Source organism: Orcinus orca, chromosome 21, assembly GCF_937001465.1.
Source record: "Orcinus orca chromosome 21, mOrcOrc1.1, whole genome shotgun sequence".
NCBI classification, from domain to species: domain Eukaryota; kingdom Metazoa; phylum Chordata; class Mammalia; order Artiodactyla; family Delphinidae; genus Orcinus; species Orcinus orca.
The window spans coordinates 4,507,903-4,535,714 of record NC_064579.1 but is presented as its reverse complement, the minus strand read 5'-3'; the positions used below and the strand labels follow the sequence as shown (position 1 = coordinate 4,535,714).

At 40.0% G+C, this 27,812-nt stretch overlaps 1 protein-coding gene across 1 annotated transcript in view; it reads right to left on the bottom strand.

Annotated features, from left to right (window-relative positions):
• LOC101287456 (A disintegrin and metallopeptidase domain 3-like) overlaps positions 1 to 27,582 on the bottom strand; it is a 122,844-nt gene extending 95,262 nt beyond the window's left edge. The window contains 3 exon segments of the mRNA XM_049704191.1: positions 23,299 to 23,354; positions 26,819 to 26,901; positions 27,439 to 27,582. Coding sequence (XP_049560148.1) covers positions 23,299 to 23,354; positions 26,819 to 26,901; positions 27,439 to 27,496 — 197 coding nt within the window. The 5' untranslated portion in view covers positions 27,497 to 27,582.
• Positions 27,583 to 27,812: the final 230 nt, after the last annotated feature.

The window sequence follows — 27,812 nt, the reverse complement described above, 5'->3', positions numbered from 1 at the left end:
ATGCTGGCATGTTTGTGGAGCAACAGAACACTCATTCATTACTGGTGGGAATGCGAAATGGTAGAGATAGCCAGTCGAGACAACCTGGGGATATTTCACAAAACTAAACATACTCTTACAATCCAATCCAGCCAGCAATCACACTCCTCGGTATCTACCCAAAGGAGCTGAAAACTGAAACCCACACAAAAACCCTGCAAATGTACATTTTATAGCAACTTTTTCAACACTGTCAAAAATTGGAATCAACCAAGATGTCTTTAAGTAGGTGAAAGGATTCATAAACTGTAGTGCATCCAAACCATGGATTATTATTCAGTGGGAAAAAGAAATTAGCTACTAAGCCACGCCAATACTTGGAGGAACATTGAATGCATATTACTAAGTGAAAGAAACCAACCTGAATGGCTGCATATTGTATGATTCCAACGACATAACAATTTGGAAAAGGCAAAACTATGGAGAAAGTTAAACGTTGCCCAGGGTTACAGTGGCAATGAACGATGAATAGGCTGAACACAGAGGATTTTTAGGGCACTTAAAATACTCTCTATGATACTACAGCGATGGATACATGTCATTATATGTTTGTGCCGTCCCACAGAATATACAAAACCAGAAGTGAACTGAAATGTGAACCATGCACTTTGGGTGATTATAGTGTGCCCACACAGGTTCCTCAATTGTAACAAATCTACCACTGTGCTTGGGGGAGTTTATTAAACACAGGAGCTATGCGTAGGTGGCCCCAGAGGATATTTGGAAAACTCTATACCATTGTCTTAATTTTGCTGGCAACCTAAAACTGCTCCCCCCCAAAAAAAAAATCTTAAGAAATGGAGAGATAAAGACTTTTCCAGACAAAAGCTGAAGTATTTCTCACCACTATATCTGCATTACAAGAAATACAAAAGAGAATTCATCACTTTGAAATAAAAGAGAAACATGAGAGCAAAAGAAAGAATGAAAGTCATTGGGAAAGGTAAATGTATAGGAAATTTCAAATACTATATTACTGTATCGGTAGTGATTAAATCACTTTTAATTCTAAAATAAAAGTTAAGAGACAATAGTATATAAAAATAACTGTAACTAAAATCATGTTAAAAGTTACACAATATGCAATAATGTAAACTGTGATACCGATAACATAAAATGTAATGAGGGGGATTAGTAAAATTGACTTTTTGTATGTTATTGAGGTTTTTACCAGCTTAAAGTACACTGTTATAGCTGTATGATATTTCATGTAAGCCCCATGGTAACCAAAATGAAAATATCAGTAAAGGTTACATAACAGAAAAAGACAAAGAAATCAATACACATGGAACCAAAAAAAAAAAAAATCAATGAAACACAAGAAAAGACAGCGAGAGGAAAAGACAGACAAAAGAACTACAATCAATCAATCAATCAAACAAGTAACAAAAAGGCATTAGTAAATAACTTCCCTATCAATAATCACTTCAAATGTAAATGTTTAGACTCCACAAACAAAAGATGTCAAGTGGCTGAAAGGAGAGGGGGGCAGGTTTCAACTCTATACTGTCTGCAGGAATTTCACTTTAAATTGAAGGACATATAGCGGCTGAAGTTCAAGGGATGGAAAATATTCCAAACAACTGGCAACAGAAAGAGAGCAGGTGTTTTAATTGGGAAGAACACGTCTGACTCCATATTAGATCTGTTCCTTTTACTTTAACCTTTGTGTTCTTTTGCCTGGGCTTAGTCATGCTGGCTCTGCACCTTTTGTAAAAGAATGTTGCCTATGGCTTGAAATGTACAGAACAGCCTGACTGTGACCTGACCTGAACAGAGAATAACATTTGTCTTGTTGGAGGTTTACAGGAACATCGTGACCTGACATACATGGACGCTGCAAGAACATTGAATCCAACACCAAGAAGTCTGCAGCAACTAACTACACCCCTCCCTCAGCTTGCCTTTAAAAGTGCTTTGCTGACAGCCTTTGGGAAATTCAGGCTTTTTAAGGCAGGAGCCACCCGTCTCCTTACACGGCCCTGCAATAAACCTTTCTCTGCTCTAAACCCCGACGTTTCGGTATAGTTTGGCCTACTGTGTGTCGGGCACAGGTCTACCTATATTTACATCAGACAGAATAGACATAGAGTCAAGACAGTCACAGGAGTCAAAGATGGACATTTTATAATGATTAAAGGGCTAGTCCACCAGGGAAAGATAACCATTATAAATATATACACCCTCAGCATTAGAGAATCTAAATATACCCACAGCAAACACTGACAGAATCTGAGGAGAGATACAGACAGCAATACAATAAGAGAAGGGGACTTCAATACCACACTTTCAGTAATGGGTAGAGGAAGCAGACAGGAGATGAGTAAGAAATAAAAAAGAGGACTTAAATAACATTATAGCCAAAATCTACCGAGCAGCTACATACAGAACATTCCCCTCAAAAGCAGCAGAATATACATTCTTCTCAAGTGGACACAAGCTTTCCCCGCAACAGATTATATGTTTGGTCACAAAGAAACTCTTAACAAATTTAAGAAGATTTAAATCATACAAGGTGTCCTTTCTGAACACATTTTGGAATGAAACTAGAAAGGAATAGCAGAAGGATAAGTAAAAAATCCACAGCTATGTGGAAATTAACAACATACTTTTGATCAACAATGAATCAAATAAAAGAATCAAAAAGGAAATTTAAAATAGCTTGAGACAAATGAAACAGAAAACACAACATACCAAAATTTATCGCATCCAGTGAAAGCAGAGGAAAGAGGTAAATGTATAGCTACAAACAAAATACATCAAAAAGACCTCAAATTAATAAACTAACTTCACATCTCAAAGAACTAGAAGAACAAAGAAAGCTCAAAGTAGCAAAAAGAACATAACAAAGAATAGACCAGGAATAAAATGATAATAAGTGGAAAAACAATAGAAAATATCAAAAAACTAAGAGTTGGTCTTTTGAAATGATAAATAAAATTGACAAACCTCTATCTAGATTAGGAAAAAAAGAGAAGTTTCAAAAATAAAATCAGAAAAATGAAAGCTCATGCCACAAAAATAAGAAGGTTCAAAAGAAAATAATATGAACATTATATGCCAACAACCAGATACCATAGAGGATGGATAAATGCTTAGCGACATGAAACCTAAGAAGAGTGACTCATGAAAAAATAGAAAATCCGAACCGACATATAACTAGTATGGAGACTGAATCGGTAATCACAAACCTCCTAATAGGGAGAAGCCCAATACCAAATGGCTTCCCTGGGGAATTCTATAGAACATTTAAGTAAGAACTAACACAAGCCTTCTCAAATGCTTCCATAAAGTAAAAGAGGGGGGAACACTTTCAAAGTCATTTTATGCAGCCAGCATTACTCTGATACAAAAGCCACATGGAAAGAACAGTACGAGCTAACATCCCTCATGAATACAGATGGAAAAGTGTTCAACGAAATACTAGTAAACCAAATCCAGTGTAATCTAGCACCTTAAAATGGTCATACACCATGACCAAGTTAAATTATTCTTGCAATACAAGAATGGTTCAACATTCAAAAATCAATGTGATAAAACACATTAACAGGACAAAGAGTCAAAATCACACGATCATCTCAATATATGCAGAGAAAGAATTTGTCAAATTTCAGCATCTATCAAAAGAAAAACTCTCAGCAAACTAGGAATAGAATGAAATCAGCACAACCTAATAAAGGCCATATATGAGAAGCCCACAGCTAACAACATATTCAACAGTGAAACCTGAAAACTATTCCTCTAAGATCAGGAACAAGGCAAGGACGCCCACCTCATCAATTCAATCCGATCTAGGATGGGAAGTTATACCTAGAGCAAGTCGACAAGGAAAGAGAAAAAAATAAAAAGGCATCCAAATTGGAAAGAAAGAAGTAAAAATATCTTTGTTTGCAGATGACATGATCTCATAGATAGCAAAACCTAAAGACTCCACAAAAACCCTCGAAGTTTTAGATCTAACGACAAGCTCCATAATATTACAGAATATATAATCAACATTCAATAATGAGTCGCATTTCTCTACTTACAGAGAACTATTTGTAAGGAAAGGGAAATTAAGAAAACAAATCCATTTACAAGATCACACACACACAAAATACCTACGAACAAATTTAACCAAGGAGGTGGGAACCCTGTACTCTGAAAACTACAACGTATTGATGAAAGAAATTAGATAAGACACAAACAAAGAAGACATCCAAGTGGCCAACAGGGAGATCACTAGTTACCAGAAAAATGCAAAGTAACACCAAAATGTTATTTTTGTGAGATATCACCTCACGACTGTTAGGATGGCTATTATCATGTGAACAAATGACAAAGAGTGCTGTTGAGGGTGTGGGAAGCTGAACTGTTGTACTCTGTCACTGGGTAGAGCATATGAAACGGTTGCTATAGAATATAGTAAAAATGAAAAACAGAACTCCCTGTGATCCAGCAATGTCACTTCTGGGCAGTTACCCCAAAGAACTGACACAGGAGCTGCAGGAGATATTGGCCCTGCTATGCTTACTGCAGCACTATCCACAATAGCCAAGATGTGAATAAACCCTAAGTGGCCACATCCACAGAAGAGTGGATAAGAACATGTGGTGTATATGTATTCTATGGAATACTAGATAGCCTTAAAAAAGAAGTAAGTTATGCAATACGTGACAACATGATTCACCTTGTGGACATTATGATAAGTGAAACAGACCCATCACAGAAAGAAAAATACCGCATGACTCCATTTCTATGAAGTATTTAAACGTCAAATGCATACCACCCACAAGTGGAATGGTGTTTGCCAGGGGCTTGGCCAGGGGGAAATGAGGAGGTACTATTTAATGGGCATAAAGTTTCAGTTAAGCAAGATGAATAATAAGCTCCAGGACCTTCTGTAAAACATACTGATGTCAACAGTAATGTAATTTATGATTAAAATTTGTTAAGAGAGTAGAACTCATATTAAATATTTTTACCACCTTAAATTTAAAAAATTATATATATATATATATATATATATATATATATATATATATATATATACACATAAATTCAGAAAACAGTCAACAGAAATCCTCACAAAATTGATGAAGGACATAAACATTTAGATTCTGGAAACTGATCAAACCGAAAATAGAATGGGTCCAAAGTCACTTGCAACAAGAAATATCATGACTAAACTGAAAACAATAAAAATATCTTCAAAGAAACCAGACAGTAATGTCATATAACCTGTAGAAGAACACCAGTTTGAATGACAGTACATTTCTCATCTGAAAGTCATGAAGTCTCAAAGGAAATACAAAAGCAATTCTCACATGTTGACAAGAACATTACTGTCAAACATGAATTCTGTATCTGGCAAATTTATCCTTTAAGGATGAAGGAAAAAGAGAAACTTTCTCCGACAGAGGAAAACTAACAGATTTAATCTACAGCACACATACCCTAAGGTAATGGCAAAAAGAAACTCCAGGAAACAAAGGTAATACATCACAAAAAGGCTTGGGTAGTCTTAAGGAACTGGGACAAATAGAATGGTTTAAAATACGGGTGAATATAATGAACTATCCTTTCCTTCATGAGTTTCTGAAATCATATTTGGTAGTTGAAACAACAATCACACAGTATCATGTTATGCTTAATGTATGGAGAGGAATATTTGAGCAATTATATTTATAAAGTACAGAGGATAAAGGATCCTAAATGGAAGTAGGGTTTCAGGGTTTCACTTGAAGAAGTAAAAAGTCCACAACAGTAGGCTAGGTTCTATATCTTTATTGTAATACCTCAAGCAAACCTAAGAAAAGTATAACAGGGAAAAATCTATTGACACTATAAATAAATCATGATGTAATCTTTAAAATGTTCAAGTAATCGAGAAGAAGAAAACAAGAAAAAAGAAATGAGTAGCACAGAAAAAAAAAATAAAGGAAAAAAAATATAGCAGACAAAAGCCCTAACATATCAATCACTACTTTAAATGTAAATAGTCTAAAAACACCAAATAAAATACTGAGTCCTAAGGCAGATGGAGGAGACAAAAAAATCAAACAAACAAAAGCACACCTTATGACCCAACTAAATAGTCTCTACAAGAAACTCACTTCAAACATAAATTTTTTTCCACTTCCAATGATTTTATTTTTTTACTTAATTTTTATTTTATATTGGGGTATAGTTGATTTACAAGGTGGTGTCAGTTTCAGGTGTACAGCAAAGTGGTTCAGTTACAGGCATAAATTTTTAGGTAGATTGAAATAAAAAGAATGGAAAATATGTCATGCAAATATTGATAAAAATCATATCGGAGAAAGTGAACTTAATTGCAAAGAAATCTACAAGGGAGAAAGAGAGTCACTACGTGATCATAAAAGTATCCACTTATCAAGAAGCAGAGCAATCCTAAATGTATAGGCATCAAACAACAGAACTTCAAAATATGTGAAGCAAACCCTGGTACAGCTGAAAGAGAAAGACAAAAACCACAACAGTAAAGGAGGAATTCAACACGCTCCAATCGGTTATTGCTAGTACTAGACCAAAAATCAGCAAAATATAGAACTGAACCGCAGCATCAATCAACCTGATCTCCATGACATTTATGGACCAGTCCGCCCAAGAACAACAGAATACACATTTTTTTTTTCAAGTATCCAAGGACATTCACCTACAAGCATAATATACTGGCTCATGACGCAAACATTCACAAATTAAAAACAAATTGAAATTGTACAAGGTATACACTCTGACCTAAGCAAAATCAAACTAAAATTCAACAGACAGACAACAGAAAAAATAAACAAACCAAAACCTCCAAACACTTGTAAAGTAACTAACAGACTTTAAAAAAACAAACAGGAAGCCTTAAAGGAAAATTTAAAAATACATATATCTGTAATGAACATGAAAACTCACCATATTGTTGTGAGATACAACTAAGCAGTGTCGAGAGGGAAATTTTAGTACTAAAATGCTTACAGTAGAAAAAGGAATGGTCACGTATTGATAATATAAGTTTTTTCCTCAACAAATTAGAAAAAGAAGAGCAAAATAAACCCAAAGCAAGGTATAAGGGAGAAAAGAATAAGAGCAAAACACTACAAAGTTGAAAATAAGAAAACAGTAAAGAAAATCAAAGCAAGAAAAAGCTGGTTCTTTGATATGTGCAATAAACTGAAAAATCTCTAGCAAGACTGACAAAGAAGGGACGACATACCTCATCAGTGTCGGAAGTGAACCAGCATATCACTACAGCTGCTGTAGCCATGAAAAGGGTATGAGGACTGCAAGAAAATACATGCCAAAATGTCACTGAGATGAAATAGACCAATTACTTAAACACACACCACCAAAGCCATACATAGGAAACAGATAAACAAAATATTTCTATAACCATTAAATAATTGAATTGGCAATTTAAAACCTCCCACATACACACTCAAACACACACACAAAATCCCCAGGTCCGGTGATTTCACTGGAGAATTTTACCACACATCTTAAGCATTAACAAGTATTTTATACAATATCTTCCAGAAAAACAAAAGAAGAGGTAATCTTTCTCAGTGTATTTAATGAGGCCAGTATTACTACTCCAAAAATTAGACAAAGTCAGTACAAAAATAGAAAAATCATAGATCAATATTTCTCAGGAACTTTGACCAAAAAAATCCTCAAGAAATTATTAGCGCATCAAAGCCAGGCATGAATAAAAGTATCATACACCAGGACAAAGCTGTGGGGTTTTTAGGTTTGAAAGGTATTTTCTAGGTATTGTTTCAATATTTGAAAATCAGTCAGTGAAACCCACTATATCAACAGACTAAAAAAGAAAAATCATATGATCATATCAGCGGATGCAGAAAAGGCAACCAATACAATTAAATACACACCTCCCCTCATGGGGCAGAAAAACAAACAAATTCTTAGCAATCTAAAAATAGTGAATTTCCACAACTTTATAAAGAGTATATAAAAAAAACCCTTACATCTAATGTTATCCTTATGGTGAATGACTGAATACTTTATCCCTACAATTGGGAAAATTGTGAGGATGTCTGCCATCAGTATGGTTATCTGACAGAGTACCGGTAGTTGTAACAAGCACAGTAAGGTAAAGCAAAGAGACAAAAAGTATACAGATGGAAAAAGAAGAAAACAGAAGGCCATATTTGTAAAAGACCTGACTATGGAAAAATTCTCGAGGAATCTATCAGAAAAAAAAAAAATAACAAACCCTCATAGAATTAATATGTGACTTCATCGAGGTTGTAAGGATATAGGATTGACACAAACAAACGAGAGTAGTATTTCTAGATAACAACAAACATATGTAAACGGAAATTAAAATAGAGTACCATTTACAATTGCTCCAAAGAAAATGAAATACTTTGGTATAAACCTAAAAACATATCTACAGGATCTGAATGCTAAAATTACAAAATGCTAATGAATGACATTTAAAAAAAGACTAAACAAATGGAGATTCTTACTGTATTCACGGTTGGAAGAATCAACAGAATAAAGATGCCTATGCTCCCCAAATTCATCTGTAGGTTTAACAGTGTCTATCACGATGCTAGCAAGGTTGTTTGCACACAGAGGATAGTTTAGTCTAAAATTTATAAGAAAAAGAAAAATATCTAGAATAGTGTAAAAATCTTGAACAAGAATAAAGCGGGAGGAATCACTCTAGTCAACATAAATGCTGAATATGCAGGCAAACTGAAGACAGCAGGATACTGGCAGAAGGAGAGTCACATGGAAGATCTGCACAGAATAAAGAACCCAGGAATATATCTGCATCAGTATGACCCCGCCCCCGACTTTTTGACAAAGGTGCAAAAGCAACTCAATGCAGAAGAACAACCCTTTCTAGAAATAGTGTTGGAACAATTCCACATCCCTGGTCAAGTGAGTGAACCTTGATCCAAATCTCACACTTCATACAAAATCACCTCAGGTGAACACACCATTAAATGTAAATAAAACTATAACACTTTTAGAAAATAAAAACACACAGAATCTTCAGGAACTCTAGGGCAACACAGATTTCTTAGGTTTGAGAGCCAAATTACCATTCATAAAGGAAAAGTTGATAAATTAACTCTCATCAAAATGGAGAAATTCTGCTCGGTCAGAGACCTTATGATGAGGATGAAAGGACAAATTACAGACTGGGAGCAAACATCTGCAAACTGCATATCTGGTAAAGGACCTATAATTAGAATATATAAACTCCTCAAAGGTCAGTAGTGAAAAACCAACCAATGAGAAAAGTCCAATGAGAAAATGGGCAAAAGACATTAACAGATATTTCACAAAAAGTGACAAACAAGCTCATGAAACTATAATCAACTTCACTAGTCATCAGAGAAATGCCAGTCAAAATTACATGAGATAAAGTACACATCTATCACAATGGCTAAAATAAAATTGTAAAATTTAAATAGCAAACAAAATGGCAAGAATGCAGATACTCTTTTCTCTCTCATTCACTGTCAGCAGAAAGTTAAAATGGTACAGCCACTCTGGAGAAAAGACTGGTAATTTCTGTCAAAAAGTGAATATACACTCACCATATGATCTGGCAATGATATTCCTGGGTATGTATCCCAAAGAAATAAAACTGCACACCTACACAATTGTACATGAACGCTCACAGAAGCATTCTTTTCAATCGCTTAAAATCGGAAGAGCCAAACTCTCAGTTGGTGAAGTATGAGAATAACTAAACCTGGTGTTTCTTTGTGGAAAGTAGCTGTTGAGGAATTCAGCTTTTAAAAATAGATTTCAAGGGACTGAGATTTTCTATTACTTCTCTCAATCTTGATAAGTTGTACTTTTCAAGGAAGCTGTCCATTTCATCTAAATCATCAAATTTATTGGCATAAAGCTGTCATAATTCTCCAAGATATCATTTTATCTTCTGTATGACTAGCGATATCTCCTTTCACCCCTAATATTGGTGGAATTTGTTTCTGATCTAGATAAGTCATACTGGGGGTTATTAATTTTATTAGTCCTTTGAAACAACTAAATTCAGAGCTTTAATGATTCCATTCTTTCTCCTTTTTCTCTCTCATTGATTTCTGAACTTATCGCATTCTTTCCTTCCTCGGCTATGGCTTAACCCTTACAGAGCATCACAGTTTGTGTCAGAAGGCAATTAATTTAATGGTAACCATCCACAATCGTCTCCGCACTGTGTTTTAGGCTTTGAGGTGGGGAATGGGGGTGACCAAGAGTGTCTCTTACTCTAGAGCTTGATCCTTCCTTCAGACACTCAGCCTTTCTGTCTCAGCTGAACGTCTGGGGTTTTAGCAAGGTCACTTTACACTGCCTGCGCTGAAAATCCAACATCTCCCAACACTGTTCCGTCGGTTAGTATTATCTCCACTTCACTCTCGAGCCTTCAGTAGAGTCTTACCCAACACACATGCTGTCTAATCCTCCGTCAGGGAACAAAGGACAACTCCCCTTCTCTGAAAAACTGTACATCAACACAGAGTCCCTTTTTTCCCTGGTCCTGGGTCCTGCAAGTTCCAGCTGCTTCAGCAGCCCAAACTCTTAAAATCCAAATTCTTAAAGAGTCCTGTTTGCTTCTACCCTTGTGCTATAGTTAAGACGTTATTTCCAGTCTGAGGGCCAAGTTCAGTGTGATATTCGCCTTCCATGTTTTCCTTCTGTCAGAAAGACATTTCCTGATTTTTTTTTTAATTGTCAAATGTCTGAAAACAAGTGTCTCATGGATTTTGTCCTGCTTTCTACTTGTAGATGGTGAGAAAGACAAATGTTGTATGAGTTACCATATTTTAAATTTCATTCTCTCTCAATTGCAACACAGCAACAGAATCTGACCAATCACTAGCATTTGCCTCTTCCCCACCATCTATTCTGGCAAAATACGTACCTTAGACTAAAGCCAACTTTCTCACATACTTTTAAGCATTTCTTGACTCTTACCTGTATTTTGGGATAGAATTCAAATTCCTGTGTTTTTCATGTAAACCTATTCAGATTCTGTACCCAAACTGCTTTTGCAACTTCACTTTCCTGTGCTCTTTCTGTAAAGTGGTTTCCACTGTTCCCTACACTGCTCAGGTCCTATGGTACCTCCATCAAAACTTCTCCCTGTGTTCAGTGGCTTCTTAGTTCCTTTCCCCACTTTTTTTCCCCTCTCAAACTCCTACTCCTACTTCCAGAGAGTGTAAATGACATTTTCAGGTAAGTGATTCCTGAGTTCCAAATTTTAAAGGTAGTCATTCTATTCTATATGCTTTCAGAGCAACTGCCACATTACGTTTGGGTTTGTGATCAATCTGTTTGCCCAGTAATTCAGCCGAGTATAAAGCATTCTTCTTCCCACCAATGGCACGTTCACCACATAACAATAAAAATCTACACAACATAAAGTAAAACTTACCTTTACAAATGAAGAATCTGGATACAATATCCCTGACTTGTTGTATGAATATACCAGGAAATGAGAGTCTAAAAATGACCTAATTCAACCAAAATAATAATACTTCGTTGTAATAACAGCATTAGTAAAAGTAACTTCCAGAGTCATGAAACTAAACAAACTTACATTTCATTTTATAAGCTCAAATACGCAAAAATTAAATGGGCTCATCTCTCCGTTATCTAGCTTTCTTTCTGATAGCACATTATGTATATAAGAGAAAGCAAGAACCAGGATGACCGGATACCAGTGTGGGCACTGGAATGAAACAGATTGCTGCCTAGTAAAATCCAGGACTTCCAGATTCCCTCAACAAAGTTTTCTTTTATAGATTCAACCATCAATACATCTCATGGCGTAAATCTCTTAGTTAAAATTTGCTAATAAGTAGCCATGGATTGATAAAAAAACAAACAAAAAAATACATGCTTATTTCATTAGCTTGTTTCTGTGAAGTTATGCTGTGCTACAAAGCACCCTCCAAATTCCCAGTGCCTTAAAATTACAATGAATGTTCTTCACAAGGTTACTGCAGGTTCAACTCCACATTGCCTTCATTCTGGAACCTAGGAAACGGCATGGTCCCTCCACGGAACATGCTTTTCTTGTAACAGAAGGAGAAAAATTGTAGAAGCACATGATAGATCTTAAAGCCTTTGTTTAGAAGTGGGATTCTAGTCTTTTGCTCAAATTTCATATGTTATTTCTATAGAAAAACGTGACATAAACAGGGTATGGAACTAAAATCTTCTTACAAGGAGGATGGTGATTATCATGGAACAATCTAACATTGTTATTTACTGTAGGGATGAGACAGGCTGGGACCCGGGACCCTTTACTGGAGCGCTTGGCCTGGACACACGTCTCCTCGAGCAACAGAAGACAGAGGGACTCCAAGGGACTAAAACTAACTGCCTGCATGTGCAGTCTGGGTAATTATGAACAATAAGACACACAAAGGCCACAAACCGACTGCCACTCCGGAGGTGCCAGGAGCAAAAGCAGGGTACTTACTGCGCATGATCCCTGCACACAGCACCACCAGGCGAGTGGGCAGACCACCAATCGGCCCCTACCTCACCCCATTTAAGGATCCAGCCCACCTTCCTCGGAGAGTGAGCCAGGGAACCTGTCACTTGTTTTCGCTCCCTCGTGCTGCAGCACGAGCCCCAACAAAGCCTTGCCTGAATTCCTTCTCTGGCCAGTTATCAATTTCTATTGATTAAAGAGTCCAAGGACCCTAGTCCATAACAGTGACACTGGGATTTCTCATGGATTCCAAACATCAAGAAGGTCTGAAGGCCAGAATGGAAGAGAAACTAGAGCATTAACAGAGTACTTTTTTCACCACTACTTTTTTTTCACCACTACTTTTCTTATCTCCTTCATGTCCTCTCATTCTTTTTAAAAAATTTTTAGTGAAGTATAGTTGATTTGCAATGTTGTGTTAGTTTCAGGTGTACAGCAAAGTGATTCAGTCATATATATATACATATATATATATATATATGCACACACACATACATATATATATATTCTTTTTCAGATTCTTTTATCATACTAAGAAAAGTAAGTTGGACAAATATCCTATGATATCACTTATATGTAGAATCTAAAAAAAATGATACAAATGATCTCCTTTATAAAACAGAAATAGACTCACAGACATAGAAAACAAACTTATGGTTACCAAAGGGGAAAGGAGGGGAGGGATAAATTAGGAGTTTGGACTAAACAGATACACAATACTGTATGCAAGACAGATAAACAACAAGGACCTGCTGTATAGTACAGGGAACTATATTCAATATCCTGTAACAATCTATTTCCTCTCCTTCTTGAAAACTTTTCCTTTTCTTCAATTCAAATAACAAAACCAGAGAGGTTCCCGGAGAAAAACTGGTTATCTGTCAGTTTATATTCCACATATATTCAAGGAAAAACTGCATGGACTGGGTTGGTTTAGGTGCAAGCATCTAGAACGTGAATTCTGAAACAAGGGCAGAGCCACCTTTTAATAACTGTAAGCATTTAAATGGAGGTGGTGGAAGTGGGAATCCAGAAGTACTTCCCAGGAAAAAGAAATTAGAGATTAAAAACCTTAACAGATATTTGACAAGCATTATTAAAAGGATAAAAATTTTGTTTGCGAGTTTATTCATCCTGGGCCCTTTTTCAAAGGCATACTTTTGGCTTCTGTATGAAACAACAAAATAGTCTGCCTTAATCAGTGACATAACAAAAATACAAATGAGCACTGAAAGAAAAACAATGTCCAATGAAAGGAAAATGGACAATAAAAAGCATGCAAAGCTTAAAAGTTAGTTCCAAATGAAGTAGCATTGATGAACAAAATAATCTTAATTTCAAGAGAAATGAATAAGCATTCCAAGGAGATCATTCCAAGAGAAAAAAGTATACTCTGAAACTAAAACACATGACAGTTAATATTAAATAACTCAATAAATGTATTGAAGAGAATTTGCTTACTGTGAACAGAATTATAGGTCTAGCCAACAGAAAACAAATGCTGGTAAAATGCATGTCAAAAATAAAGATTTGATCATAATAGTTGTAGAAAAAACTATGATATGGAACACAGACAAGTAAGACCCAGGATGAAAGCAATGATTTCCCATAGAAGAAAAAAAAATGCGTAGGGACTGAAAATTAAAATGAAAAATTTAGGGACTTGGGATATATTAGGGAGTATTAATGTAATACACACACACACAAACTCACACTCACCTACACACAGAAATTGCTGGAAAACTCACTTCACACACACTATATCAAATTGCAAAAATTTATAGAAAAGAAATATGACTCACAAATTCTACACATTGCCAAATGTCATTCAGTTATGAGAATAAGAAAGACATCTGCAGACATGCACCGATTCGGGAAGCATGCCACCTGCAGATTCCATCTGAAGAAAATAATCTGAAGTTATTCTAACTAAACGATACCTGAGTCAGCATAAAGCTGCAATAAAAAAAAAAGTAAAAAGAAGCTTTGAAGAAAGTTGGAAAATGCAATACTGTTGTTAAAGAAACTGAAAGCTGTGAATTTACATCTTAAGTGGAAAAAGAATTTTAAGAAATACTATACGAATGTGATGCTATCACTTCTAACAGACACAAGAGAGGAATCTGAGAACCTAGGATAGAAAATATGAATATAATGATTATATGAAAATTTCATTTTTATAGCAATAAATCCCAAAAACAAAGGAAGAAGACAATCAATAGTGTAGGTGGCATAATTGCAACATATAGAGGAGATAAAGTGTTAATATCTACAGAAAACAAAACTTCCCACGATAGATCATGGAACAAAAACCAGAAAAACAGAAAGATAAAGCCATAGATTGAAAATAAATAACTCAAAACAAATGAATAAAAAATAACGACTGCCCCACTCCCGGCAAAAAAAACAAAAACAAAAACAAAAAAACACCAAAATCTCAGGAAAAGCAAGTCAATGAGAACGGTCAGTAAACACTGGAAAAGACACTAAGTGTTATTAATAACCAGTGAAGTGCATATTAAAACAACAATAAAACAGCATTTGTCATCCACTAATTAACAAAAATAAGTGTGTGAAGATATTCATTTTGTCGAGAATGTGGAGAACAGAAACACTTTTAAGCTATTGGCATGAGTAAAAATTGGTTATAAGGCTTTTGAAGAAAAAAACTGGCATTATATAGCACTTGAGAAATTTCTTATTTATAATCCATCAATTTCACTGGGGCCCAGGAAGTCATGGTCAAGGATGTCCATGATAGAGCTGTTCTTGCTGTAAATATGGGAGGATAAATAATTAATGGGATATATTCATTTTATGGCTACATATGCATTTTAAAAAACAAACCCGTTTTGCACACATCATTATGAATAAATCTCAACAAATAATATTATGCAAAATGTTGCACAACGAACACTAATAAGTGTAAGGCCAACTAGCCCGAGGGAGGGGAACACAATCAGATTCACAGGTTGCATCAGACAGAAATTCTCCGGACCACCCAGTTCCAGAAACTGCCCTGGAGACATTCCAGACCACCCAGTTCCAGGAACTGACCTGGGGACTTTGAACCCAGCCCAGCCTTCCCGCCTTTCGAGGGGCGGGACTAACGTCCTCCAGGATACCCGAAAAGACCACCAAATAAGGAATACCCTGCGCCCTCCCAGATTCACCACACCCCTTTCCCTTCTTCCCCTATAAAATCTTGCCCAACCCTCGCCCGGGTGCGACTTCTCTGGCCCCTATCTCTCGGACCAGTGAGCCTCGCCCGGGAGCGCTCCCTAATAAAGCTCACTTGAAGCTTTCCTCTGTTTCACGGTGCCCTTTGTTAAGATCCGACCTTACATTTGGTGCCGAAACCCGGGAGGGGTACCAAGCCCCGCGGGTTACGGCGCGGGCCGCTCCTCCCCTCCGCCAGGAGACAACCAGGGAACCTCTACTCATCCACCCGATCCGGCAGAAAACGGGGTAAGTCCCCCTCCCTAGTTCCCTCCGACCCTCAGAGTCCCTGCCCACCGGACTCCCTGTCCTTAATCGCAGCCGCGTCAGGGATTCCTCCGTCCTCTCTCCGGGCCTCGGGCAACTGTGGAGACGTCCCAATCGCCTGACCGCCCTCCGACCTGCCGTGAATTGGAGACTGAGACCAGGGACGCCTCTCTCCCTCTCCATTCACTCAGGGACAGACTGGGGGTCATGGGAACCTCGCAATCGAAACCAGATCCTAAGACGCCCCTGGGGTGTCTCCTAGCCAATTTTACAGCCCTCGGCTTCTCCCAAGATCTCCGTCGCCGACGGCTTATTTTCTATTACACTGTGGCCTGGCCACAATATCCTCTAAACAATCAATCCAAATGGCCTCCTGAAGGGACTTTCGATTTTAACATCCTCCGTGATCTAGATAATTACTGCCGCAGGACGGGCAAATGGTCCGAGGTCCCCTATGTTCAGGCCTTCTGGTATTTGCGCTCCCGCCCCTCCCTTTGCGTCAATTGTTCTACCTCTCAAATCCTCCTTGCCAAACAAACATCTCCTCCATCCAAAACCTCAATCCCCTTGGATTCCTCCCCACTAACCGACCCTCCTGAATCTCTTACCACTCCCCCCTTCAGAACTCCTCTCCAACCCTCACCCTACCCTGAAGCGGTCCCCCGCCTCCCTCAACGGTTTCTCCTCCCACGCCCCTTGCTTACACGCTCTCAAGACTCCCAAGATCCAAATCTCCTCTGCCCTCTGAGGGAGGTAGCAGGAGCCGAAGGACTGGTCAGAGTCCATGTCCCTTTTTCTGTCCAAGATCTCTCTCAAATAGAAAAGCGATTAGGCTCCTTTTCTGCCGACTCTTCCCGCTACATCAAAGAATTTCGCTATTTATCTCAAGCTTATGATCTAACCTGGCACGATATCTTCGTGGTTCTGTCCTCTACCTTAACCCCTGACGAAAGGGAAAGAATTCAAACTGCTGCCCGAAACCATGCAGATCAGGTTCACCTTACCGACAACTCCATGCCTGTCGGAGCGACTGCCGTACCTGGCACCGATCCAGGCTGGACTTATCAGGATGGCCAAGATGGCCGCTGTAAACGCGACCTCACGATCCAATGCCTCCTGGCTGGCATGCAGGCTGCCGCTCATAAGGTAGTCCATTTTGAAAAACTAAAAGAAATAACCCAAGAACCTAACGAAAATCCAGCTATCTTTCTCAATCGCCTCTACACCCGGCTGGATCCCGACACCCCGGCAGGCACAGCGGTCCTAACCACCCATTTTATCACCCAATCAGCCCCGGACATCCGAAAGAAATTAAAACGGGCAGAAGACGGCCCTCAAACCCCTATTCGAGATCTGGTAAGAATGGCCTTTAAAGTCTATAATGGCCGTGAGGATTTGGCAGAATCCAGCCGACAGGCTCGGATGCACCAGAAGGTGGCCCTCCAAACCCAAGCTCTTGTAGCCGCCCTAAGGCCGGCCATCTCCCATGGATCACAGCATCCACGGGGTCCGCAAAAGGCAACCCCGCCGGGGGCCTGCTTTGAATGCGGAAAAGAAGGCCATTGGGCTCACCAATGTCCCAGTCCCCAACCTCCTTCTAAGCCCTGTCCCAGCTGTGGGCTAACGGGCCACTGGAAGAGTGACTGCCCTACGACTGGCCCTCACTCAGCGTCTCCACGCGGGGGGGAGCAGGCCGACCCAACGGCATTACCACTCGAACTGCTGGGATTGGCTGACGACTGACGGCGCCCGGACTCGAAGACCCCCATCACCCTCGCCGAGCCCAGGGTAACGCTACAGGTAGCGGGTAAGTCCATCTCATTTCTGGTGGACACGGGGGCTACCTATTCGGTCCTGCCTACTTATTCCGGGCCAGTTTCTCCTTCCCAGATCTCGGTCATGGGTATTGATGGCAAACCATCCTTCCCACTCCAGACCGGTCCACTCCCATGTCATATCGAAGGACTCCCTTTTACTCATTCTTTCTTAGTCATACCATCCTGCCCAGTTCCCTTGCTAGGCCGAGATGTCCTTTTCCACTTAGGGGCCTCCCTCCAGCTCGTTAGACTTGACCCTAAGGTCCCCTCCTCCCAACTCCTGCTTCCTCTTCTCGGCCTGTCTCTAGAACCCTCCCCCTCCTATCCCCCTCTTCCAATCACACCGAACCCAATCAATCCCCAAGTCTGGGAAACTTCTAAGCCCATAGTAGCAACACACCATTCCCCCGTCCTCATCCGCCTAAAGGACCCCTCCAAATTTCCATCAAGGCCCCAATTTCCCATCTCTGAGACTCACCTTAGGGGCCTACAACCTATTATCACCAGACTCCTAAACCAGGGACTCCTTATCCCCACTGACTCTCCCTGCAACACCCCCATCCTGCCTGTCCGCAAGGCCTCTGGGGATTATCGCCTGGTCCAGGACCTCCGAATAATCAATGAGGCCATAATTCCTCTCCACCCAGTAGTACCAAACCCATACACCTTGCTCTCCCATATCCCCCCATCCACAACCCACTTTACGGTTCTGGATCTCAAAGATGCCTTTTCCACTATCCCCCTACATCCCGACTCCTATTTCCTCTTCGCCTTTACCTGGACGGGTCCGGATACTCATACTTCCAGTCAGCTCACCTGGACAGTTCTTCCCCAGGGCTTCCGCGACAGTCCTCACCTCTTCGGTCAGGCGCCCTCATGGGACCTCACTTCCTGCTCCCTTACCCCCAGCACACTCCTTCAATATGTAGATGACCTCCTCCTTTGTAGCCCATCTCTCAGCCTCTCAAGACAACATACTGCAGATCTCCTCAATTACCTTGGCCCTCGCGGTTATCGGGTCTCCCCAGCCAAGGCTCAGTTATCTGTATCTTCTGTAACCTACCTGGGGCTCCACCTTACCCCTACCACAAAAGGTCTAACGGCCGATCGTACCCGGATTATCTGTGAACTCCAGCCTCTGGAAACAGCGGAACAAATTCTCTCCTTTTTGGGCCTTATAGGATTTTTCCGACACTGGATCCCTAACTTTGCTCTCCTCGCTAAACCCTTATATCTAGCCGCTAAAGAAACCCCTCAAGGACCCCTCTCCTCTCCTTCCGCCGTTCAGCAGGCCTTTCTCACCCTCCGTAACGCTCTGATATCTTCTCCTCCCCTTTCTCTGCCCAACCCAAACCGACCTTTTCACATTTTTGTGGATGAACGGGCCGGAATAGCCACTGGACTCCTTGCCCAGCCTGTAGGGCCTTCCTACCGCCCCGTGGCTTACCTCTCCAAACAGCTAGACCCAACCATGCAGGGATGGCAACCATGACTTCGGGCCCTAGCAGCGGCAGCCGAACTGACCAAACACTCAAACTGACTCTGGCCCACCCACTAAGCGTGCTTTCCTCCCACCAGCTGGTCGACCTCCTAGGCCACAAGTCTCTCTCCCTCCTGGGCCCCTCCCACATCCAGGAGTTCCACCTACTATTCATTGAAAACCCAGCTATTTCTCTTGATCTCTCCCCTCGCCTGAACCCGGCTTCCCTCCTGCCTAGCTCTGGCACTGGGGGTTTTCCATCCCATTCCTGCCCTCATGTCATAGAACCCTTCAAACCACCAAGAGAGGGACTCTTTGACACCCCTCTTTCAAATCCGGACCGCACTCTCTTTGTGGACGGTAGCTCAATACTCGGTCCTGATGGACGCCGACAGGCAGCCTATGCGGTGGTAACTATCTCAACTATTATCAAGGCTAACAGCCTCCCAGAAGGGACAACCTCTCAAAGGGCTTAACTGATAGCACTCACGCGAGCCCTCGACCTCTCTAAGGGCCAAAGGGCCATCTTTCTCCCTATGGTCGCAGGCATTTCCCTAGCCTCCTCTCTCGTTGCTGCGGGCATCGGGGTAGGAGCCCTAACACACAGTGTCTCAACATCCCGTGACCTAGAACAGAAACTCCAGCTAGCCATCGAGGCTTCTGCCGGCCTCCATCACCTCCCTCCAGCGCCAGATCACCTCAGTAGCCCGAGGTGCCCTCCAAAATCGACGAGCCCTGGATCTCCTGACGGCCGACAAAGGAGGTACCTGCCTCTTCCTACAGGAGGAATGCTGCTATTACATCAATGAAACAGGATTCGAAGACAACGTAAGACAACGTAAAAGCCCTCCATCGCTTAAGAGAAGAACTCCAACGCAAACACCAACAGTCCGCCTCCGCAATTCCCGACTGGTGGCGATCCACCCTGGCTAACACCAATCTTAGGCCCCTTAATTCTCATCTGTATCTGTTCATGCTTGCTCCCTGTTTTCTTAGGTTCCTTCGCAGGCGCATGGAGGAAGTCTCTGGGGTGGCCACAAACCAAATGCTCCTCGGTCCTTACACCTTGCTTCCTACAGAACCCCTCACTGGTCTCCCCTAAGCCTCGGACCTCTGGTCGCCCGACTCCCCTTTCGACGCCCCCACTCAGCATGAAGTAGCCAGAGATCAGAAAGCTGCCCCATTACACCAAAGATGTCGGGATGTAAGGCCAACTAGCCCGAGGCAGGGGAACACAATCAGATTCACAGGTTGCATCAGACCGAAATTCTCCGGACCACCCAGTTCCAGAAACTGCCCTGGAGACATTCCAGACCACCCAGTTCCAGGAACTGACCTGGGGACTTTGAACCCAGCCCAGCCTTCCCGCCTTTCGAGGGGCGGGACTAACGGTCCCCCAGGATACCCGAAAAGACCACCAAATAAGGAATACCCTGCGCCCTCCCAGATTCACCACACCCCTTTCCCTTCTTCCCCTATAAAATCTTGCCCAACCCTCGCCCGGGTGCGACTTCTCTGGCCCCTTTCTCTCGGACCAGTGAACCTCGCCCGGGAGCGCTCCCTAATAAAGCTCACTTGAAGCTTTCCTCTGTTTCACGGTGCCCTTTGTTAAGATCCGACCTTACAATAAGTACCTATTGCTCACACTTGTGGGTCATGTGTGGGTAGCCATGGCAGCTCTGCTAATTGTGGCCAGGCTTGCTCAGTGGTACAGGATTCAGCTGAATGTTGGCTGCTGTAGGGATAAATAGAGCACCCTGGCTGTGATCCACATGTCTTTAATCGTCCAGCAAGCTAAGCCCGAGCATATTCTCAGGGATGACAGACAAACAAGATGGAAAGCAGAAAAGCGTGACAGCTTTTTCAAGCCTGTGTTGGAATCAAGGCAGCCAACATCTCTCTGGCCAAAGTAAGTGACATAGCCCCAAACTGGGCTAGTAATTTGCCAGGTCCCCAAAGTAAAATGAAAATGCGGGGCCTCTCATTCAAAAGTTCTAAGAATCTCAGGATAGCATCAGAAGAGCATGAATCCAAGCACAGAGCCCTTCTAACCTTGGGCTCTTCACACCCATGAAGAATGAGTGTGAGGTAGTGGTTGAGTTGTATACACTCCACCTCTTGATGAGAGAACCTCAAAGTTATATGGCAAAGAGTGAAAATACAGGGAAAGGTAAAGAATTGGGGTCACTTTTGTGATTCACCATGTTAAGGTCCACCCTTACCTACCCTTCTGATCCACCATAACAAATTGTATAATGGAATATACACTCTTGTGCCATTCATGTCTATTTGAAGGACGCATCAAAACATGATTTTTATTGCTCTTTAGACATATGGATGAAAGACCCTAAAAATATGGCAGAAGAATATGTGTCAATATCATAATGGTAATCGGCACTGGGGGGTGAGACGATTGAAGAGGTCTGGGTATGGGAATAATAGATTTCATTATTATAGCCATGTACCCTTTTTTTTAATATGTAGGAAAAATGCTTATATGTACATCATTCATGGTAAGAACTTAATTGTTTATACTAATCTCAGAATTTTCCTTTTTTATTTTTATTCATTCATAGAAAAAACAATATAAAAAATAGCATGCTAATATAAACTATGGACCTTGGGTGATAATGAATGATGTGTCAATGCAGGATCATCAGTTACAGCAAATACATCACTCTGGTGGGGAATGTTGATAACGGAGGAAGCTATGCACGTGTGGGGTGTAAGGATATACGGGAAATCTCTGCGCCTTCCACTCACTTTTGTTGGGAACCTAAAACTGCTCTAAAAAATAAAGTATATTAAAATGATAAGAAATAATAATGAGAAAACTACGTGAATAGGCAAACCCCATACAGGAAAATGAACTAGCCAATAACTATTTAGAGAAATCATTTAGGGAAATACAACCTGACATTAAGATGAGATACAACATTTTAGTACATCACGCATGCTTTTGTAAATCTAAACTGCTACGGGTTTTAGAAAGTAACTGGCAATATCTCTCAAAATCTTTACATGCTATAAAATGTGAGTAATAAAGAAGGCCTACCTTAGAGGTGGTTGTGAAAATTAATCAGTTACTACCTGCAAATTGCTTAGAAATACGCCTGGAATATGGCACGTGCTCAATAAATGTCAGTTGCTTTCATTATTATTATTTATTATTATTACTATTACTACTATTATCAGCACTCATCCTGCTTGATCCAGAAGCCCACTTATTAATATCAAGACTATGAAACAAAATCTCCCTGGAAATAACTTCATTACCCATCAATATTACATACTATGGGATCTCATCCATTAAAAATGAGTAAAAATTTATACATAGAGCAAGAAAATAAGTGCCATTATTAGATAAGACCTGACACTCGCAGAACACTATTTCCATTTGTGCAAGAAAACAAAACAAAACCAAAAAACCCCTTTTCTGGTAGGTTTCTATATGTTTTATTTCAGGTAAAGATGAAATTTAAAATAGAAAATCATAGAATGATACACACAGGATATTGATACTGGTTTCCTCACAGAGTGGAAGTAGAAAACTGAAGAGATTAAAAATATATCCTATAGCAAAATGAGACAAAACTAGAGTGTAATATCAAATAAAATGCTTAAAAATCATATAATTATGTAAAATGACATGAAACAAAATTAATCATGGACAGATAAACTTATTCCCTTGATAGCTGCAATTGTAATTATACTTTAAGGAGTTACATAAAATGATTTTCATGTGTCTGATATACTTTAATACTTATATCATTAAATTACAGTTGGGTTTGAATATTAGATTTAAAAATCTAAAGACAAAGACTCGAAATTCTAGTCTGACATGAATCACCAAGAAGACTTAACATATTAAATAAATATAACATTTATGCTCTTGCATATTTAGGCTCTAAATTTAGGCTCAATTTAAGGTAGTCATTGTAAAAATGTAAGAAACTAAAAACAACTGTATGAAAAGAAGCATGGCCACTTACTGTTTTTCAAGGTGGAGAGTGTATGTTTTCCTGTCAATTTTGATGGCATAGGTGACCTACAGCAAAGTAGTCAGAGAGAATGTAATTATTAGATATTTCAAATCCTTAAAAGTCAGAAGCCCTAATTTTTAAAAATATATGTACTCTTTCATATAAGCATGTATTGTATCATGAGTGTATCAAAATTATATATATATAATTATAGTTACAGTTATCTTTCTTCAATCTTGGAATGTGTGACAGAATTAATCATAATCAAACTTACATAAAATCTAGGAGTCTAAATCTATTTCAAAAGTAAGAGCATAAGTCATTAGCATTTAACTATCATAATCAAATTTTTAACTTCAAATGGTTACATTTAGAAATGCTGAGTAACCTTTGAAGGAACTTGAATTTTATTATCTTTTCCTACTTTGCAATTTCTAGAGCAAATAAATGGAAAATTAAACAATACAAAGCAAGTCCCCTTTTAAGAGGAAACTAAAATTAAACTAAAATCTGATGTTCACCTAAAGACACCATTAAGAAAGTTAAAAGGCAATTCCTAAAGAATGATATTAGCAATTCACATCCAATTGGCCAATCCACATTTGTGTATGTCTTATTTCTAACAGTACATCTTTTCCTTCTCCTTTTCGTTTTCCTTAGTCTATCTCACCAAAAGTTCTGTTTTATATTCTTCTCAGAAATCAACTTTTGACATTGTGAATCCAGGCTACTTCAGCTTACTTTTGTCTTTCATTAATTCTACTTCTTAATTTAAGCAGCATCTTTAAGAATTTTAAGGTTATAATTATTTTTCTAATTTTAAATTGCTGACCATTTTTTGTCGCTTTTTAAATTATTTGTGGTTATAAATTATGCTCCTATACCATCTTCAGAGCGGAATTCAAATTTTTCTTTGTAATTTCTTCATTCTTGTTCATTGTTTATTATTTAATATCCATTGTGATTTATGATTTCTCCTTCAACCCGTGAATCACGTAGAAGTATACTTTTTTTTTTTTTTTTTTTTGTAGAAGTATACTTTTAAATGTCCAAATACATTTTTTGGTCATTCTGTTAAGTTTTAACCTAATTGTATTGTTGCCAGATGATGAGTTCTGTACTATCCATATTTGCGTTTATTTATTTATTTTCCTTGCTGTGGTCAATTCTGTTGAATGACACTATATGTTCTTGAAAAGTATGAGAACTAGTCTTGAGAAGCATTATTTACAACGGAGATAGAGCATTAAGTGCAGCTTGATTAGAAAAGCTCTTATCTATTTCTGGGGATACCGACAAGTCTGGGTGTTTCTGACTCTCGCCTGAAGAGGGCAGTAAGATTTATAATGCACTGTGTAGGGTTCAAAACTCCCCTGGCCAAGGTTAGCTTCCGTTGTGTTTCCCTAACTAGTTTCCCTAACTACTTAAAAAGTCACTGAAAGCTTTGCAAGGAGCTCTCCCAAAGCCAAACTTCCTCCCATAAATCTTGTGATTTCAAGCCAGAGACTCAGCGTGTTCCGGGAGCACAGAGGTTGGGTTCGCGGAGAGCTAGCTCATTGCGGATGCTTCCTGGATTCCTGACATTTGCCTGAATTCTCTTTGTCTTGCTGCACCAGAGGTTTTATCATTTACTAAAAGCCTCACGTGTGATATCCCTAGACTCTAGCAAGTCTTAACATAGAACAGAAAGGGGAAAACAATACACAAACTTCATTGGGTTCACTTTATCCATCAATAAAATGTTTCTTTTTGTTGTTCAAATATTTTTTCTCTTTATGAAGAATTTTATGGTCAATCATAAAATTGAGAAAAACATTTTAAGATCTCTCTATGGAAATGGATTTGAAAATGTTTCCCTGTCGTGCTATCAGTTTTCATTTTATATATGCTGAGGACATTTTATTAAATTCATACAAATTTAGAATTTTTATATGTTACCTAGGAACTGAATATTTTATTATTATTATGTAACGATGCTTATCTCATAATGGTGTGTGTGTGTGTATGCATGCGCACACGTGTGTGTACCAAATACTGTCTTTTTCCTGCTATCATCATGGATCCTCATGTTTTCTTTTGGTAGCATCTTCCCAGTGTACGTTATACTCTCCTAAACATTTCAGCGTCTCCAGATATTCATTTTGGGGGTGTGATAGCTTTTATAAATACATAATCGCTGGTGTTTCTTGGTACCACAGAGTGAGCCAGTCAGAAGTAGACCACTCTATAAAACCTGCCCCAGTGTCTAGTACAGTTCTTCAGCTGGCATTTGAGGACATTCCCCTCCGATCTTGCCACTGAGGTTCTAATCAATGGATTCCTCTCCCATCCCTGTGTGTGTTTACATCAACACTTCTTCCTTCTTGAAAACAAACTGTCCTATCCAAAGCTACTAATTCTTATTAAAAAAGAAGTCAAAACCAGAAAGAAACTGACAACAAAATGATTCAAATAGTCAATATACAGAAAGACATCTTTTGTTAAGGTTTAACCAAAAAATACCTGTTAAAAGTGAAGCATTCACTAGGATGTACACAAGAGCAAAGATGAGAAGACTGAAGAGACCTGGAGAGGCCTCAGGAAGATAGGCGTCACTATTTCTGTTAATGGGAGTCAAATATAATGCAACTTTTCCGGTAGACATTTTTCAATGCTTATCAAAAATTTTTATAGTGGTTTGCCTGTTGATCCTATTGACTATTCAGGAAGGTTTATGAAACTACCTGCATGTATAAAATTTGAAATACTATATGATGTTACACATGAGTTACCATGAAGTTAGGAAAAATAATGACAGGGCTGGATTTATTATCATAAAAATAAATCCTAACTCTACACATAAATGAAAAACCCAATTACAAATCTCATAAATGATCATTAAAAGTATATGTGCATGTGTGTATGTATGTCTCTAAAACTTCATTCCCTTCAAACTTACTGCCTTTAGAAAGTGAGGCAGCCATTCACTTTCTTAACGTCTCTGTACTGTCTAGATTTAATTTTACAATGTACACGCTTTACTATTCTAAGCAGATCAGAAATAACATTACTTTTACTTTTTACAAAGCTTTATATATGCCTATGTATGTAAATACAGGCATGAAGATACGCTTTACATACTGCCATTTTAAAACCATGCTACAAGCTAAAGATTAGTATGGCCTCACTTACATAGAAGGTATTTTAAATGTAGAAATTATTTTTACTTATTTATTTTTTAGAAAGTATTTTTAAACGTACATCTTTTCTAGAAAACAGTCTACAGTGGACTGTAGACGCCATTTTGTGGGATAGGAATTCGGGGCATTTCTTTTCTCTGAGTCTGTGTTTTAAAATTGTTTCGTAACGTTCATATATTACTTGGGAAATGAAAACAAAACACTTGCTCTCCCTCAGACAAAACCAAAACGTCTCTTGAACACTGTCATTAGGACACAAAGTTTCATGAAGGGGTATGCATGAATTGATTTGGGTCTTGCAGTCCAGTAAAAATAAAATACTCATATCTTTTAAGTGATTTCTTAATTACATGCGTTTCTGAAACACCGCCGTCATTGGTGTTTGTCCCAGTCTTCTGTGGCACTGTAATTTGTAGAAGTGATGCTTCAGTGTCTGCAGTAAGGAAAACAGGTGTGAGCGTTCCCCAGCGCACAGCAGCATCCTTATCCTTCTCTTACTTGTCCTCTCCTATAACATCACTCGTGGATCTTCCAAGCCCGAGCGCACGCACGCGCACACACACACAATCATACTGCGCAGGGTTCCAGGAAGAGGTTCCTCTAGAAGCGGGAGTGTTACTACCCCACCACCATCCAGAGACCCTCGGGGCTGGTTGACCTCAGCCCTGGGTAGGTGAAGAAGGGCTGCTCCCAGGACCCCATCCAGGCTCCCTCCTCCCCCAACCTCCCTGGAAGACAGGCGCCCCCTCCTGCGGCGCAGGGTCCCGGAGTGAGGGACAACTATCTCAGTCCTGCTCAGAGCCCTCCGACCAGCGGGCCCGCCAGGGGCCTGAAACTGGGCGGGCTCGGACCCGACCCCGGACTCTCCCCAGCCTGGCCTGGGCTTCTGCAGCAAGGAGGGCGACGTCCCCCGCGCCAAGGGACCCTGCGACGACGGGCCACCCTCCTATCCAGCAGGGTCCTCACTTACGATGGCCCGTGGAGGTCAGCCGGCACAGTTCTGAGAGGAGCAGCAAGAGAGACAGCATTGCGTGGCCGGCCGGCCTCGCCACAGCGATGGCGGTTGACTGGAAACTGCAGCTAGCGCGCGAGGCCCTGCGCTCTAGGTCCCGTCGGGGAGGGGCAGGAGCGGAGGGGCGGGGAGGGAAGGCAGAGAGGGCGGAGCTGAGGGGCGGGGCGGGGCGGGCGGGACTGGAAGCCTGGAGCAGAGGGGCTGGGAGGGAGCTGAAGGGCTAGGCTGGAGACTAAATCCCGAGGTGCCAGGGATACAGAGAGTTATTTTCCATAATGCTTATGACTGCAACAGATGACTACAAAGTACTTAAGAAAAACATCCCTGGAATG